Genomic DNA, 18,404 nt, shown 5'->3' on the forward strand with positions numbered 1-18,404 from the left:
CAGCTGGTCCTCTCAGGGCCGCGGTGAGATGAGGCTTACGTTGGGGGTGAGGGAGGGGCGGGTGCCCCTGGCTTCACAGAGGCCTTGTCCCAGGTCATTGAGCTGGTCAAGAAGTACGGCACGAAGCAATGGACGCTGATCGCCAAGCACCTGAAGGGCCGGCTGGGGAAGCAGTGCCGTGAGCGCTGGCACAACCACCTCAACCCTGAGGTGAAGAAGTCCTGCTGGACCGAGGAGGAGGACCGCATCATCTGTGAGGCCCACAAGGTGCTCGGCAACCGCTGGGCCGAGATCGCCAAGATGCTGCCAGGGAGGTGAGCTGCCAGCCGGGGGGTGGGGGAGGGGCTGTCGGCGGGGGGGGGGGGGGGGGGCCGTGGGGGGGGGGGGGGGTCCTGGGGCCAGCCGGGGTGCTCTGAGGAAGTGCGGGCATCCACTGGGCTTTGGGGGGGTATTCCAAGAGTCAGTCCCATTTGTTTGCAGTTGTTCACTTTTCCCAGAGGCGAATGAATCCCTCAGATTCTTGCCTAGGGGTGTCCGGGCGTGGCTATGAAGGCAGTTCTGGATCAGGGCAGGGAGAAGGAGCCTGGGAGCCTCCGACTGTGTCTTTTTCCTTTGGTCCCCGTTGGAGCTTTGTGCACCACCTGTGCCCTCTGCCAGGGTTGCCTGGTCCCTTTTTCTAGAGAATAAAATCTTCTTCTCCTGCCTGTGCGGTCAGGACCAGGATCTAGGCATCCAAACCACTGCTCTGTTTTCTACTCCTTGCTGTGCCTGATCCCTCTAAGAGCCTCTTGGGGCTCTGGGGGAGCATTGGGAAGACTTGGCTCCATTCTTGCCAGAATCTTCCTCTGGGGTCAAATCCCCTCTCCTAAGTTGCTTACTGCTCCGCTAAGTGCTTTCCATCTTCTGGAAAGTTACAAAAATTTCTTAGTGGTGGCTGTTTTCTACCCTGTTCTCTTTGTCCTTGTGCATTTCCCCTGTATTCAGTTTCATTTGTAATCCTTTGTCATGACACTGTGGTCCTGGGACAGAGAGGAGATAAAATGCCAGATGATGTATTTCCTCTGAAGTCTGGAATGGTCCTAGTTTCAAAACTCAAACCTGAGTCTGTTACCCTTTTGGTGCTCCTCCTAGTGCTTGGGTTGAAGACCTGGGTCTCTCTCCCCGTGTGACCTGCCTGGCCTGGCTAATGCCACCAGCTTGGCCTTGATGCACTGTCCCCCTTGCTTACCCATTGGGCTTTAGCTGCTCTGCACTCCTCTCAGCCCTGCGAACACGGTGAGCTCCTTCTGAGAACCCACTGGTGCTCTCCTCTCTGTTGGTCTGGAATGCACTCTGCTTGTGCCCCTTGTGTAGCCAACACACTCATCCTTCAGTCTTTGGTGGGGGTGTCTCTCTGTCTTCCAGACTGTGATCAGTCTCCAGCGACCTCCCCATACTGCCCACACCCCTGCCTGGTCAGCACTCTGTCCTAACGGCCCAGGGTGGGAGTGTTCGGAGATCCCCATGCTCCTCTTGGGCTGGCACCTCATTCCGGCCGTTCATCATGTCTGTTCACGATTCAGGGGAAGAGCACTCTGCTGGGATTCCCAAAGAAGGGGTGCCTACTGTGTGCTTGCATTTCTGTTACAGTCTGATGGATTTTGTTGCTGTCCAGTTGGCGAGGCTGTGCTGCCATACTTCCATACTTCCCACTTCTCTCCAGCTCTGCTGCTGCGTGCTTCCGTCGTACCACACGGGTGTGTGCTTGGCCCTGCTCTGCTGCACGCGGCCCTGCAGTGTGCAGCGGGGGCTTCTGTAGTACTCCGCTACTCAGTACTTCTGTACATCTCTGCTGCCTGTGTGCCGCTTACTGCCGTGCCGCAGGGTCTCCCGTAGTACTCCGCTACTCGGTACTTCTCTACGGCTCTGCCGGCTCGCGTGCCGCTTAACGCCGTGCGACGGGGGCTCCCGTAGTACTCCGCTACTCGGTACTTCTCTACGGCTCTGCCGCCCCACGTGCCGCTTACTGCCATGCCGCGGGGGCTCCCGTAGTATTCCGCTACTCAGTACTTCTCTACGGCTCTGCCGGCTCGCGTGCCGCTTACTGCTGTGCCGCGGGGGCTCCCGTAGTACTCCGCTACTCGGTACTTCTCTACGGCTCTGCCACCCCGCGTGCCGCTTACCGCTGTGCCGCGGGGGCTCCCGTAGTACTCCGCTACTCGGTACTTCTCTATGGCTCTGCCACCCTGCCTGCCGCTTACCGCCGTGCGGCGGGGGCTCCCGTAGTACTCTGCTACTCGGTACTTCTCTACGATTCTGCCGTCCCGCGTGCTGCTTACTGTGGTGCTGCTCCCATAGTACTCTGCTACTCAGTACTTCTCTATGGCTCTGCTGTCCTGCGTGCCACTTACCGCTCTGTGGCGAGGGTTCCCGTAGTACTCTGCTACTCGGTACTTCTCTACAACTCTGCCGCCCCACGTGCCTCTCACCGCGGTGCCGCGAGGGCTCCCGTAGTACTCCGCTACTCAGTACTTCTCTACGATGCTGCCGCCCCACGTGCTGCTTACCGGCGTGCTGCAGGGGCTCCCATAGTACTCCGTACTCAGTACTTCTCTACGGCTCTGCAGCCCCGCGTGCCGCTTACTGCTATACTACTGTATGCTATGCCACTGTTACTTCTAAACTATCGGGTGCTTCATACGCTTTACGTTTCTGCGCTACTGTACCGTGCTGTATATCCATACCACTGTACGGTTTTCTCCTGCTCTGCTAGTCTCTTCCTGTACTTCTCTACACTTCCATATCCTAGTATTCTGTGCTCCTGTAGCATTGTGGTGCTCTGTGCTTACACTATGACGTATGTGTGTCCTCAGTTAATCTTCAGTAAGTGGGGGAGCATGAGTCGTCTCCCGATTCTCCAGATAAAGTAACTGAGGCTCAGAGTGACCCGTTGCAGACCCTCTGTGCCATCCAGCTCTGCCCTCTGGCTATTTGCCATTTGAGAGGAGTACCAGGGCTTGCATTCAAGTTACCCTGAGCCTTAGAATGGAGCTCAGCCCCCCGAGGTTTGCTTCTAGTTTCTACAGATTCAAAGTGAGCAGAAAAGGGAATGCGAGCTTCAAAAACATTTTAGCTCTTTGATTTTACCATGGGCTGAGTAAGACCTTTGCTTATTTTGCTGAGGTCAGTGGAAATATGTGTAAATCGTTGAGGGCTAGAAACACGTGTGACTTCATCTTAGAGTTAAGAGATTGTAGAGTCAGGGCGCCTGGGTGGCTCAGTCGGCTGAGGGTCTGACTCTTGATCTCAGCTCACGTCTTGATCTTGGGGTTGTGAGTTCAGGCCCCGCATTGGGCTCAATGCTGGGCATGGAACCTACTTTAGACAAAGAGAACATAGAGTCATCAGGTTGAACCCTCGTTTACAGAAGTGGGAAGTCCGCTCAGGGAGGTTGGTGACATGCCTCGTGGCACCTTGGCTGAGTTGAAAGGCCTCCTCTTGGCCCCCGCAGGACAGACAATGCTGTGAAGAATCACTGGAACTCCACCATCAAAAGGAAGGTGGACACGGGTGGCTTCCTTAGTGAGTCAAAAGACTGCAAGCCCCCTGTGTACTTGCTGCTGGAGCTCGAGGACAAGGATGCTGGCCAGAGCGCCCGCCCTGTGGAGGAGCAGGTGAGGCGGCTGCCCGAGGCTGCTTGGCCCCAGGGCCTGGCTCTGGGTTTGGTGGGTTGCGTATTTATGCCAGACCATCTCATTTAACACGTGTTCTTTCCTTCTCATCTTCGCCACAGCTGTTCATGACTTCCTGCCACAGGGTCTCCTGTGGGCTGCATCTCCCTCACCAGGGCCCTTCCTTGTCCCGTAATTCTGCAAAGACCTGACACTTGTCTGCCCGCAGGTGAAGGACGACAGAACAAGCTGACGTAGAAAATGGAGGATTGGGTTGAAGAGGTCCTACGCCTCCTCTGCCCTTAGCAATAGCTTCCTTCCTACCTGTCGCCCTTGCCAGGCTTTTCATACTAAAAGCATGTTTGCAATTAAAAAAAAAAGTCATTTATTTATTTATTGAGGTCTAATTCACTTACAGTAAAATCCGTGGCATTTAGTGTACGGTTCTGAGTCATTACAAAAAACATACTGTCCTGTAACCACCAAACCACATCGAGATATAGACATTTCCATCACCCCCCACGTTCCCTTGTCTTCCTTTTTGTCAGCCCTTTTCCCTCATCCCAGGCACCCCTCATCTGTTTTCAGTCCATAATTTCATACAATTTTCTAGAAAATCATATAAATGAAATCATATGGTATTACATTTGCAATTGGAAAAATGAAACCAGTATGCAGGTGTTAACATCTCCCATCCCACACCGCAGAGCAAACTTTTTATTGAGTTTTTTTTAAACTATTTCTCTAATGATTTATTCTTTAAAAATAAAGATTTGGGGTACCTGGCGGGTTCAGTTGGAAGAGCATGTGACTCTTGATCTCAGGGTTGTGAGTTCGAGCCTCACACTGGGTATAGGGATTACAAAAAAAAAAAAAAAAACTTTAAAAAAAAAAAAAAAGAATTGGGTGTGCCTGGGTGGCACAGTGGGTTAAACGTCTGCCTTCGGCTCAGGTCATGATCCCGGAGTCCTGGGATCGAGCCCCGCATCAGGCTCCCTGCTCAGTGCGGAGTGTGCTTCTCCCTCTCCCTCTGCCCCTCCCCCTATTCATGCTCTCACTCGCTCACTCTCTCAAAACGAATACACCAAAAAAAAAAATCTTAAAAAAAGATTTGAAGGAAATGCGTTAAAGAATGAAAATTTGACGATGCTGAATCATGGGAGGTAACACACTTCACCTGTGCTTTGTTCTAGTCTTTTCTGTGATTGTGAACTAGTGAATAATCTTTTTTCACTCTCCCCCTTCCCTTCTCTTACTGGCTAGGTAGAACCTGTGTACCGCTCCAGTTCTGAGGGTGCTGTACTGCAGCATTGCATGTTTTTACTTCTGTTTCTTGATTTTTCTTTTCTTTTTCTTTTTTTTAAATTTATTTGACAGAGACAGAGACAGCGAGAGCAGGAACACAAGCAGCGGGAGCGGGAGAGGGGGAGCAGGCTTTCCCTCGAGGAGGGAGCCCGATGTGGGACTCGATCCCAGGACCCTGGGATCATGACCTGAGCCGAAGGCAGACATGTAACGACTGAGCCACCCAGGCGCCCTTCTTTTTTTTTTTTTAAATTTTATTTATTTATTTGTCAGAGAGAGAGGGAGAGAGCACAAGCACAGGGAACGGCAGACAGAGGGAGAAGCAGACTTCTCGCGGAGCAGGGAGCCCGATGTGGGGCTCCATCCCAGGACCCTAGGATCATGACCTGAGCCAATGGCAGACACTTAATGACTGAGTCACACAGGCGCCCCTCTGTTTCTTGATTTTTCAACTTGTGAGAATATCTCTTGATTCCCTGGTATGAATGCTCCTGTGGAGTAACAGACAGTAAGGAAATATCTAAAATGAAAAGTAAATTGACTTTTTCCAGTCTGGACTCCCCATACATCCCCTAACCAGAGGAGTCTACTTCTCACACTTTGTTGTGTATCTGAGTCACGTGTTTTCAAGCCTTTTACTTCTGGTTGAAGAAGAAGCATATGTTCCACAAAGAGAAACTGTGGACATCAGCAGACACAGTCACTTTTTAGGATGGGGGGAAGTGTACAGACCTTCCTTGGTCTCTGAAAATCCTTGGCTGAAAGTCAGTTTTTTGACTTAGCTTTTTTACCTCTGGCACTTTGCGTCTGGAGCGCTGGCCATGCTGGGCCAGAATGAGCCCCCGGGGGTCAGTTAGCGTGTTGTTTTCAGCCTCATTTCATCTCCAGCATCATTTTCATGGTTCTGTTTTGCTGTTTGTCTATGTAATTATGGTTATATCTAATTTTTAAAAATAGAAACAAAACTTTAACGACCCTCGTAGCTCAAATCACTGCTCATGTGCTCAGTTATTTCTTTAGAAATTCATGGAGATGGGTTGAGACACATTTCTTGAAAAACTTCTAATACATTTTGCCAGATTGCCTGCCAGAAAATTTTGCCTACTAATGTGTATATGGGACCACCTCCTGTTCTCCCCACTCACTGGTCAGTGCTTGCAATTATAATTCTTGTCCCTCTACTTCAAAAGTAATGCATGATCATTGTAAAGAGTTACAAACTTTCCAGAACTGAATATTGCAGAAGGCCGAGCCTGCTAATCTCGACGGCCAGAGAGAAACAATATATTGTTTAATGTGTCTGCCAACATTTCTTACTAAGGGCCATAAGTTTAAAATGAAGATTATGTTATAACTTACTGCCTTACAGTTTCTTAAATCTTTCCATGTCATTTTGCGCATACAGATCTTTATACTATCCTTGAATCTGTCACATCTTGTCATAACCTGCTGATGAACATCTGTTACCATTTCTGTTAAGATGCTGCAGTGAACATCATCGTTCAAATTCTTTGTGCATGTACTTACTTATGTGGGTTAGTTTTTACAGATGTGGCATGACTGGGTCAAATGGTACGGACGTGTGAAATTTTCACAAGCATCACCAAATTGCCACTCGAGTGGTGGTACCATTTTGTCCTGTCGGCAACAGATGGCATTGCCTGTTGTCCCACACTCTTGTCACCACTGGCTGTGACTGTATAAAAAAATGCCTTTGCTGAGGCACCTGGGTGGCTCAGTCGTGAAGCTTCCGACTCTTGATTGCTGCTCAGGTCATGAGCTCAGAGTCGTGAGATCGAGCCCTGAATTGGTTCGGGGCTCCACAGTGGAGGTGGAGCCTGCTTAGGATTCTCTCTCTCCCTCTCTTAAAAAAAAAAAAAAAATCTGCAAATTTTATGAGCCAACAGTGGACTATCATTTCGGTTTGATTTCCTACTGGTGAGGTTGATGGTTTTTCTTTAGTTTATTGATTTGCCTTTGCCCCCCCCCCTTTTTTTTGTCATTCATAAACTTTTATTTATGTATTAAGGATATTACCCCTTTATCATATAATAACTCCTTTTTTCCAGCTTGGGAAACGTGGAGCTTCCTCATCCCTTCACTTTATAAAGGTGTTGTTTATAGACAGTAAAATTCACCCTTTTAGTAGATAGTTCTGTGCGTTTTGTCAAATGTAACCAACACCACAGTAAAGGTGGAGGACATTTCTAACACCCCCTAAAATTCCCAAGCCCCCAGCCCCTAGCAACCGCTTCTGTTTTCTCTGTTTTCTGTCTCTCTGTAGTTTTATCTTAGTAAGGATGTCATGGAAATGGAATCATACAGTCTGTACTCTTCTGTGATTTTTCTTTTGCTTAGTTATTAATGCATTAAGATTCATCCATGTGACTGCATCTGTCAGTGATTTGTTCTTTTTTACTGCTGAGTGATAGTCTGTTGTATGGGAGTACCATTCTTTATTTATCAGCTGAGGGACATTGATTCCTAGCTATGTTTCCAAATAAAGCTGCTATAAGCATCTGTGTACAGGATTTTGTGTAAACATAAGTTTTCATTTCTCTTGGATAAACATCTAGGTTTAGGATTGTTGGGTCGTATGGTAAGTGTATTCTGAATTCTAAATGAAATCACCAAGCCATTCTTCAACACGGCTGTTTCCAAAGCGGGAGTCCCACATTCGAGCCTTTAAATAGCGTTTATGGCATTCTTCCCCTTTCTCCGATTGTCGTGGTTACAAGTTTTCAGTCAAATCTGTTCTTTTTATCTCCTTTTCTTCCTTTGCTTGGACCACAAACCATTTCCATCCCGTTCACTTGACAACGATAGCAGTTAACAGCCAAGGTGTGAGTTGGGCGCTGTTCGCATTCTTGCTGATCTCTGTAGCACCCCTCCCTGGTGAGCCTCAGGGTCCTCATTTTACAAGCAAGAGAGCTGACTTACACACAGGTCACACAGCTTGCTCAAGGCCGGCTAACAAAAACGGCCAAGCTCTGGCTGATTCCAGAGCCCATGGCTTCTTCCTGACGCCATTGTGCCCCCCACCATTGACACGGGATCGCCCTCCTTGCCCTTGAGAAGGCACCCCAGGTTGTGCTGTTTTTCGCTAGAATACTACAGTGTACATCTCATAATCAGAACCCTGTGCCCTCGTGTCCAACAGGGTAGTCTCGTCACCAGCTGGCCCCCCGCACTTCCTGCCATGAAGGAAGAGGAAAGCAGTGAGGAGGAGGCCACGGCAGCCACCACCTCTAAGGAGCAGGGAGCTGTCCCTGCAGACCTGGATGGAGTTCGAACACCAGAGCCCTTGGAGGACTTCCCGAAGCGTGAAGACCAGGAGGGCTCCTCGCCGGAAACCAGCCTGCCCTACAAGTGGGTGGTGGAGGCTGCAAACCTCCTCATCCCTGCCGTGGGGTCCAGCCTCTCGGAAGCCCTGGACTTGATCGAGTCGGTAATGTTGGTCACAGCTCTTCACAGTGGGCCCAGAGCACCCGCCGAATGCTTCTCTCTTGGGCGGGCATCCTTTTGTTCACTCCGTCATCCTGCGACATCTCCTGAGCTGATGCGGAGTGCCCAGCTGGGAGCCAGGGCCTGGGGACACAGATGGTTGCCATGCAGTCCCTGTGCTCATGTGCTACAGTGCAGGTCGGGTGGGAGGGCTCCCCAGAGGAGGTGGCACTGCCCTGAGACCTTAGGGATGATGAGGGGAGGGCGTCTGAGGCCCATAACACTCATGGCACCGGATGTAGGGCTGGGGTTGGAGAGCTGAGTGGGTTCTGGTAACTCCAGTAATGCTGCCCCTGAGGCCACCCTGGCTGTGGATTGTACCTCATTGGGGAGAGCTCCTTGGTGGGGGCTGAACCTCCTGATGGGACATCCCAGCTCCTTGCTGTGTCAGCCAGGCCTGCCATGTGGAGCAGGTTTCAGGAGGTGATGGGGGACAGGGCTGGCAACTAGGGACAGCGGAGTTCAGTGGGAGGCACCCCACATTCACCTTCCCACCCGGGCTTCCCCATTCTTGCTAAGAATAATGATGCTGTTTATTGAACATCTAAATGCCAGGCTCTGGGTTCAGTGTATAATCCACACAGTATCCTGTGAGGTATGTCCTTTCTCTGTGTTTTGTAGATGAGACTGAGGCTCAGAGGGGTTAAGTAGTGTCCCCACGGTCACACAGTGAGTAAGCCTGGTGGTCTGGGCTGTCTTGACCACCTCTTGCCTCCAGAGACTGGGACTGGTCCCAGCTGTAGGGTCTAGCTGTGGTGTCCCCTCCCCTCCAAGAAATTTCAGAGTGGCACGAGAAGCAGGTCTGATTGGTTTGTCAATATGTTCAATAAATAGCTCTGAGGCTGCCAGGAGCAGTCCCCGATTTGGGCCCTATGGGGAGAGTTAGATGAGCGTAGGACGCACTCTGTGCCTGGCACTGTTGGCCTTTCATGGTGTTACCTGCTTTCATCCTCAGACTCTTTTGCCTTTTCTTCACTTGATAGGTCCAGAGAGTAGGGGGAGGGGAGCTAAGTGTTATTGAGCGCCCACTGTATGCCCGGCCGAATGCTTAATTAGTAACAACAGTAGCTGACGTTTAAGTGCTCACCATGGGCCAGGCTCCTTACTTGCTACCTAACATACATGCTCTGTTACAGCGTTTGTGGAAACACTGCTGTCTGCCCCTCCAGGCAGTGCTTGTAGGATCTGCTTCTGGTCCATTAGACACCATCAGTCTGGGGCCTCCTCGAGGTTGAGGTTTGCTGCTGGGAGCATGGGCCTGAAGTCAGTGCTGCCCTGAGCTGGCCTCCACCCTTAGGGATGAACTGCCCACGCTCCCTCGAGTCCCAAGGACCAGCAGTCATCATGAGGATCTGATTCTACTCAGGGCCAGACCTCCAGGGACCAAAGCGGAAGTTTCTGTCTCCCAGCAGCCCTGTGGCTGGGTTGTAATTTATTGGGCAAAGGAAGGAAGACCTGGGTATGACTCTCAGAATTGCTCCCAGAAACTTAAGGGACCTCAGGCAGATTGCACCGTCTCTGGCCTGGACAGGAGGAGAATAATGTTTGTCTGGTAGGTTCTTGTGGGACTGGAGACAGTTTAGGTGAAGTTGGCCCAGGAGGCATCCGTGACTGACAGGTGCGTGGAGCACAGCGGAGCCCATTCTCCAGGAGTGTGGCTGTGTGGATTAGGACCCTTAAACCTGGCCACACAGCCTGGGGCCTAAGTCTCTTTCAAGGAAGTCACCAAAAATGCAGGAGAAGATTTGTATCCAAGATGTTCATGAAGATGTTATTTTTAATTTTTAAAAACTAGGGGAAAAAACAATGTCCAACAGAAGAGGGGGATAGTTAAGTAACCGATACATTCATATGATCGAATGTTTTGCAGTCATAAAACTGTTATAAAAGTTGAAAATTTTTTCACATAATAACTGATATTTGTTGGGCGCCTGGGTGGCTCAGTCGTTAAGCGTCTGCCTTCGGCTCAGGCCATGATCCCAGGGTCCTGGGATCGAGCCCCGCGTCGGGCTCCCTGCTCGGCGGGAAGCCTGCTTCTCCCTCTCCCACTCCCCCTGCTTGTGTTCCCTCTCTCCTCGTCTCTCTCCCTCTGTCAAATAAATAAAATCTTTAAAAAAACAAAACAAAAAACCCTGATATTTGTTAATAGTAAACATCTAACTTATAGGTGATAGAATTAGGCACTATTATTACTATAATTTTAAGTGGAAAAAAAGGATATAGAAATGATTTTTTTCTAAGGCTAAAAATGCAGAATCCCAGCTATCATTGAGGGATGTAAGTGGTAAAATGAAGGGAATGCATGAAGATGGTAAATACTGAGTTCAGGCAGAGGACATGACCAAGGGGAGGTGGGCCTGGGGCTTCAGTGATTTTTTTTTTTTTTTATAGGGTTTTATTTCCTAGACTCCTTGATGGGTGCCTGATTTTTCTTTCTTTGTGCTTTCTATCTTATGTATCACTTTTTAAAAATAACAGCAAGCAGCCATATGCGCAGCGTGCCTTCAGGTATGTTTGCAGATAGAGATATACAGATGGTAGAAGAATCCTCAAGCAAACGCAAGAAAACGTTCATGGTGATGACTCCTGGGCTGTGGGTTCCTCCCTGATGTGTGTGTGTTGTCCTTTAATGAATGAGTCTTCTTGTGTTGGCTGCGAAAGCAGAGTGATTGCAGTTATTCCTAACCCCCCATCTCTGGGCAGGACCCTGATGCTTGGTGTGACCTGAGTAAATTTGACCTGCCCGAGGAGCCGTCCGCAGAGGGCAGCATCAGCAACAGCCCGGTGCAGCCATCACCATCACGGCGGCAGCAGGTGCCGCCGCCCCGCCAGCCTGCTGCCCTGGTGCCCAGTGTGACCGAGTACCGCCTGGACGGCCACACCATCTCAGACCTGAGCCGGAGCAGTCGGGGCGAGCTGATCCCCATTTCCCCCAGCACTGAGGTGGGGGGCTTGGGCATCGGCACGCCGCCTTCGGTGCTCAAGCGGCAGAAGAAGAGGCGTGTCGCCCTGTCCCCTGTCACGGAGAACAGCACCAGCCTGTCCTTCCTGGACTCCTGTAACAGCCTCACCCCCAAGAGCACACCCGTCAAGACCCTACCCTTCTCGCCCTCCCAGGTGTGTGGACCCCACCCTGATGCTTGCTGGGTTCGGTGTACAGACTCCCAGTGCCCGGGACGGGGCCTGGCACGTGGGCATACGTCATTCAGCAAGGCTTCCCTGAGCCTCTGCTGTGTGTGAGGCCCTGTGCTAGGTGCTGGGGGCGTAGAGGGGAGCAAAACCAGGCCTGGCTCCGCCTTCGGGAAGCTTACGCTCTGGTGGGAAGACCAGTTAATAGGGAAAGCTGCAAATGAATGTGACACCTGGTATGTGAGGCTTATAGAACTGTGAGGGCATCTCCTCTTGGGGGGTAGGTGTCATCCTGGAAGGCTTCCACGAGGAGGGAGGGATTGTTTAGCTGGGGAATAATAGGTGGTAACTGGGCAAAGAAGAGAAGGGACTCAGTATTTGCTAAAAGAGTTTATTGCGCACCTGCTCATAGCAGATTTGCCAGCCCTGGGGTGTAATGGTGAAGGTGACATAGCCCTGCCCTTGATGAGGGTAGTGAGTGCTGGGGGCAGGCTTGTAATTACTTGAACAGAATGTGGTGTGGAAAGTGCTGTGGTCGTTGGGAGCTTGTGTCCTGGGTACTGCTCTGTTTGTAATGAAAGTACTATTAGGGAGAGCTGAGGAGGGACCCTGTCTTCCCTACTTGTCAGGGAGGCATTCAGAGCTTCCGAGAGAGATGTTTGACCTGGGTTTTGTCAGCTTGAACACAGGCATGGAGATGAGGGGCAGAGTGCATGGTGTGAAGTCCAGAGCCAGGGTGATGGGGAATTCGGGGGAAGGGGCAGGGGCTTTGGAGGGCCGTAGGTGTAAACAAGGGGTATGCACTGCTCTGGGGACTGAGGGGGTGGTGGGCCTATGGGAGGATGGACTGGAAGGGCAGGTGAGAGGCAGACCCTAGAGTTCCCACGGCCCCAGACCAGAAGAGAGTGGATGGAGGCTTTGGGTCTCACTATGTCTACCTCCCTCCCTGAGGATGTGGGGGAGAGTGAGGCCCAGAGGAGGCACATTTTAGGAGGCTACTTCCATCATCTGTTCAAGGATCGAGGCCAGGCCCGTGTCAGGGGTGATTAGTGGTATTTTTCTGCGAGAGGTCTTGTGTTAGTTGCTACAGGTGCCAAAACAAAGTACCACAGACCAGGGGGCTTAAACTTCAGAAATTAATCTCATAGTTCTGGAGACTGAGATTAAGTGTGGGCAGGTTCAGTTTTTTCAGAGCCTCTCCTGGTTGTAGATGGCTGGCTGTCTCTTCTGTGTATCTTCACATGGTCTCCTTTTGTGTGTGTGTCTGTGTTCTAATCTCCTTTCTCTTATAATCTCTTAACCTGCTCCTTGTAGAATGTTCTAAGGACACCAGCCCATCCTTATGACCTCATTTTACCTTAATCATCTCTTTGAAGGCTCTGTCTCCAAATACATTCATGTCCTGAGGTCCTGTGGGTCAGGGCTTCAACATGGGAATTTGGGAGGACACCACACCGTTCAGCCTATAGCAGGCCCCAAGTAAGGGCAGCTGACAAGAGAAGGACAGCGAGCCCTGAGCTGCCCAACAAACAGCCCAGGGTGATGGGGACCCCGCTCAGGGCTGTGGACCCAAGGGCTGCTTGTGGCCCTGGGCTACCGGGGCACCTTCAGGGCAAAGATGGGGAGAGTAGTGCCACAGACTTGGCTCAGATCTGGATTTGCGTCCTGTCTCTAGCACTCAGCGCAAGAACCTTTACCTCTTTAGCCTCAGCTTTCTTATCTGTAAAATGGGGTGTTGTGATGGCACCTACGTCACAGAAGATCTGTGAAAACTACATGGAATTCTTGGTGTGAATGCTTAGTTGTGGTGTGTAAGGGTTCTCTACCTGTTCACGTCACCAGCACCATTGTCACTGTCCCCTGTCCACAGGTCGGGTGAGAGCTAGTCTTACTTCTGAAAAGGAGCTGCTCTCAAGACTGCCAGCTTTCTGTGCCCTGACTGCACAGTTGGCAGTGCTGTGAGTGTGGGCGTGGGGGATGGCCCTCCCCGGCCTCACAAAAGCCAGGGCTGGGGGCAGTGACAATCCCAGGGGTCTATGTGAACCTAGACGGTGGGTCCTGTCGATCTACCCTGGTCTTCATTTTCTGGTGCCTGGTGGGGGAGTGCTCCCAGGTCAGGAGGGAGACCTCTGTCAGAGAACAGCCATGTCGGGGAGTGGGGCGGGGTGTCCAGGGTCTCACCCCCACCCCTGCAGATTGTCACTTTGTCTTGTCTCCATCCTCTTCTCTGCAGTTTCTGAACTTCTGGAACAAACAGGACACACTGGAGCTGGAGAGCCCCTCACTGACGTCCACCCCGGTGTGCAGCCAGAAGGTGGTGGTCACCACACCCCTGCACCGGGATAAGACGCCCCTGCACCAGAAACACGCGGCGTGAGTGCTGTGCCCACCCACCCCTGCTGGTCCAGGAGCTTGGGCCTCGCCCCTTCCCCAAGCCAGGACCAGGATCCCCTTTGGAAAAACACCTGAGACTGTTTCAAGAAGGCAGCCTCCTTCTGGCCACCATACCTCTTTGTTTTTGTCAGGATGGTCTGGTGCTTCATCTTTGTTGTTCCTCATTTTCAGTTTTTAATTTGATGGTTTTCCAATCTCAGGACTAGAGTCCAAATAGCCATGAAGAAATCTCCCCATCTTGTGTAAGTTTCAAGTGCAAATCCACTGTGTTTGAGCAGCCTTAACATAAAGGACAGAAGTGCCCTGGTTCTCCCTGTCTCTTTGTGGTGCTCAGTCAGGAGGAGCTCAGGCTGTGAGCTTACAAAGCTCCATGTCTCACCTGTACAGGTCTCTTACTGTGTGCTTTTATGGAAGTGCTTTCACAGAAGTGCACTTCCTGCAGCATCCTGACTCTGGATTCCAGGTAGAGACAGTGGCTTAACTGTGCTTCTGCTTGTTACCTTTGCTGCAGGAGAGCACTACCTTGTTATTTCCTGAGTAAGCTGTGTAATTCGGGAATCAGCTCAGTAATGTTAGCCCTTGTAATGGTACATAATTTCAGGAAAGCTTTATGAATCCTCTGGTCAGAAATCAGTCTCTCAACAGTTGACCTAGAGTTTAACAGACACGTTGCATGAGGAATGATTCTCTGTTCAAGCCAGAATTTTTGAAATCTAAGCCTTTAAGTAGGTATGCTGTTGCCACAAAAGGCATTGATGCTTCTTTCTCCTTTTCCTTCTCATCCCTGTTCCTAATCTGCGGCTGCTCCAGCCTTTCTGGGGGTTTTTTTCACATGAAGAAGCATTTCCACTGCTCCTCATTCCTCTATGGATCTGCATTTCCACCTGGTAATATGTTCCTTCTCTCTGAAGGTCATCCTTTAACATTGTAGCTTGGGCCTGCTGGTGAATCTGGAAAGTTTGTATCTGAAAAGTTGCCTTAGTGTTTGAAAGGTAGTTTTGCTGGGTATAGAACTCAGGGTTGATAGGTTTTTCCTTGGAGCTTTAAGGATGTTGCTCTCCTGTCATCTGGCCTGTACTGTTTTATTACTGATTTTGAACAAGCTGATTATGATGTGCTGTAATGGATTGTTCTTTGTTTCTTACACTTGGCGTTCACTTGGCGTTCAGCTTCTTGGATCTTTGGGTTTTCATTAAATCTGGAAACACTTTATCCCTTATGTCTTCAAATATTCTTTCTGGGCCTTCCACCCAGCCCTCTTTAGGGACTCCACAATTATACACATATTAGGCCACGTGGAGCTGTCCCACAGCTTATTGATGATATTACTATTGTTTTCACTCTTTCTCTCTATTTTGTTTTGGATGGTTTCTGTTGTTCTACCTTCAAGTGACTAATCTTTCCTCTGCGGCATCTGGTCCCTGGTAATCCCATCCGGTGTGTGTTTCATCTTAGGCATTGTGGTTTCTGTCTCCAGATGTTCAACTGGATCTTCTAAAATATCCTCCATCTCGGCTTTGCTGTGGGACGTATGAAGTACAATTATAACAACTGTCTTAATGTCCTTGGCCTGCTGATTTTAGCTGTGTATCAGTTCCGGGTCAGTTTCAGTAGATGGGCTTTTCTTCTTGTGGGTTTTGCTTGGGTTGTAAGCTCCTGCTTAGCTTCTCCGTGTGTGCCTGGTGACATCTGATTGGGTGCCAGACGTTGTGAATTCCACCTTGCTCAGTGCTGTATATTTTTGTATTAGACTTTTTTTAGAGCCTTGTTCTGGGATACAGTTAGTTGAGTTACTTAGAAATAATTTGATCCTTTGGGTCGGTCTTGTTTTTAAGATTTATCAGGTGGGACCAGAGCAGCAGTTAGTTCAGGACCCTCCAGTGCTCTACCCTCTATCTTGTGAGTGATGAGGATTTCCAGTCTGGCTGGTGGGATTGAGCGCTGTTACCAGCCCTGCGTGAGCGTCGAGTACTGTTCCCTCTGCTCTTTTTGCATCATTCTTCCTTGATCTCAGGTGGCCTCCTCAAGTGTGTGCACCAGTTAGTGCCCTGCGGGATACTCCGGCCCGTCTGCAGATGACTGGCGTTCCCTCCTATGCAACTCTCTCCTCTGGTGATGCTGTGCCGTGGTCTCCCCGAACACTTGCCCTTGTCTCTTTGACTCCAGGTTGTGCCAGGCTTCTCCTCTGCTTTCATCCCTATGCTGTACCTGAGAGCCATCCTCTTCTGTCTCCCGTCTCTTGGGTCCCTGTCCTCTGCCTTCTGGTGCCCAGGGTCTTGAAGCCCGTTGTGTCATCCACGGTGTACTGTTGCTTCGTTGTTTCAGGCAGGAGAGGAAGTCTGGCCCTGATGTCCCACTTGGGCCTGGAGTGGAGATCTGCTGCTTCATCTTTAAATCCAGATTCTTGTCACAAAAGACTGTTTTGGTTTTCCTCTTTTCTCTTTCAGAAATTCTTTTTGACCTATGCAAGACTTAATAGGCAACAGTTATTTGGACTTCGTTCCAAATTTGACTGGTTTCCGTGCCCACTGGTTTTATATCCCACCTTTCCCATTTTTTTCCCCCATAGAAGTTACCGTTTACTGGAAGGGACAGCTCATTAACAAAGAAACAAAACACTGAATGTATGATGTTTCTGATGGTGCTAGAAACTGAGGGGAATTTTATATAGGCCTGCGGGGGAGCATGAGTAACGGCAAGGAGCTTCTAACTTAGGAGGATGTCAGGGATGGCCCTTCAGGGAGGGAGACCCATGCAGAATTCTGAGAAAAAGGAATTCCAGGCAGGTCGAACTGTAAACACAAAAGACAGATGCTTTTTTGTGTTGTAAAGAACAAAAAGAAGGCCCCTAGGTTTGGAGCGAAGCGGGTGTAGAGCATGGGAGGCAAGAAGTCAGGGGTCACCAGGGCTGTGTGTCACCAGGGCTGTGTGTCAATGGGGATGGGCTACATGGAGCTGATAACACCCCTAAGATTTTACTGGTTCATAAATCACAGACATTCCCCGGTTTTAAAATTTGGTTCTTTTCTGGGTTAGAGGGAGTTCTTCCCAGAGAGAAGGCTGTGAGCGAGGAGGGGGTGGGGCCTGTGCCATCACGTCTGGGCTGGCTGTCTACGGTATTTCGACAACAGCAGGTGGATCTAGAAGTCTTGAGGAAGAATAGCTGTGAGCCCAAACCGTGGGCTCTGCTTGGTTTTCTTAGGCATTCATTTTGCAGAGAAATCTGATACCTAACCTGCTGTTACTTCTTCGTAGCAAATCTTTTCTCTCTGGATCCTTGTAGGGCTTTGGTTTGGTTTTGGTTTTGGTTTTTGTGTTTTGTTTTTTTTTTTTTTTTGATTTGGTGGGGGTTTTTTTTGTTTTGTTTTTTGTTTTAGTTAATTCCTGAAATTTGCCAAGCTAGATGTAGGTGTGCTGTTTCTTAATTAACTCCCACCACCATGATTTTCAAACTCAAGGCTCAGACTTTGAGCTAAGAACATGCACTTTTTTTTTTTTTTAATTGTTTCTCTGGCTGTCTGCCCCTTTACCTTCTATCTTTAGGTCCTCCCTACACAGTCTCGTCGGTTGCTGTGTCTCTGTCCATCTTCATCTTCCTGTTCATTGTCCTAATAAGCCACTCGAACTCTGCGAGAACACCGTGGGACTGTCTTCTGATTCTCCAGTTTGCTCCTGTACTTTCCCACCTGAGGCCTCCAGCTTACAGAGTTGCACTTTTCTCATCTCAAGCAATCTTTTGTCTTTCCTTTTCAAGTTGGCCTCCCTTGGTGTTGTGACACGCATATATTCTCAGTTCTTGCAGATACTGTGAATTAGAGAGGTTCTAGGGTTTTCTCATGTTTGTTGCAAAAGCTCCAAGTCCCACAGAGATGTTTGATCCTGAGACTCTGATTCATCCCTTTGAACTACAGTTTGAACTGTGAGATGTTTACATTTGACCAGTACTTATCTGTCCTTCTTCATCTTTACCAGAGGGGGGGCCTCTGTGTGTCCTGTGTGGGAGATAACAAGAATTTGGGAAGAGATTGAGTGGATCCCTGTCTAGTCTCAATCCTGAGGAAGGAAATAAAGAATGGTTTGCCCTTGTTCCAGCCTTTTATCTCCCTATGGAATGGCTGGTAGGCTGGGGGAGGCGGCCGGAGGGGGTCCCCAGCAGCTGTGTCCACCTTGGCCTCTGCTCCCAAGTTCCTGACTACCTGGGTGTTTCTCACATCCTCTGACAGTCCCAGGAAGGCCTGGGAGTGAGCTGTGGTGGTACCTCTAGCTGATGGAGGTCATGCCGGCCTCATGCAGGTGGAGAGCTGGTTTGCCCACACCCAGCTTGTGGTGTGTGTATGTGTGAGGGGTCTCTTCTGGGCCTTGTATGTGTGTGTGAGAGGGGTCTCTTCTGGGCCTGGTGTGTGTGTGTGTGAGGGGTCTCTT

General features: G+C 50.0%; 1 protein-coding gene across 3 annotated transcripts in view; it reads left to right on the forward strand.

Annotated features, from left to right (window-relative positions):
- Positions 1 to 18,404, forward strand: part of MYBL2 (MYB proto-oncogene like 2) — a 33,952-nt gene that overhangs the window by 8,985 nt on the left and 6,563 nt on the right. For all 3 annotated transcript variants that reach the window (XM_021689063.1, XM_021689064.1, XM_044918722.1), the window contains 5 exons: positions 94 to 314; positions 3,491 to 3,653; positions 8,116 to 8,403; positions 11,163 to 11,576; positions 13,822 to 13,961. In XM_021689063.1, coding sequence (XP_021544738.1) covers positions 94 to 314; positions 3,491 to 3,653; positions 8,116 to 8,403; positions 11,163 to 11,576; positions 13,822 to 13,961 — 1,226 coding nt within the window. The remainder of the gene's footprint in view (positions 1 to 93; positions 315 to 3,490; positions 3,654 to 8,115; positions 8,404 to 11,162; positions 11,577 to 13,821; positions 13,962 to 18,404) is intronic.

This window comes from Neomonachus schauinslandi, chromosome 10 (genome assembly GCF_002201575.2).
Source record: "Neomonachus schauinslandi chromosome 10, ASM220157v2, whole genome shotgun sequence".
Taxonomy (NCBI): domain Eukaryota; kingdom Metazoa; phylum Chordata; class Mammalia; order Carnivora; family Phocidae; genus Neomonachus; species Neomonachus schauinslandi.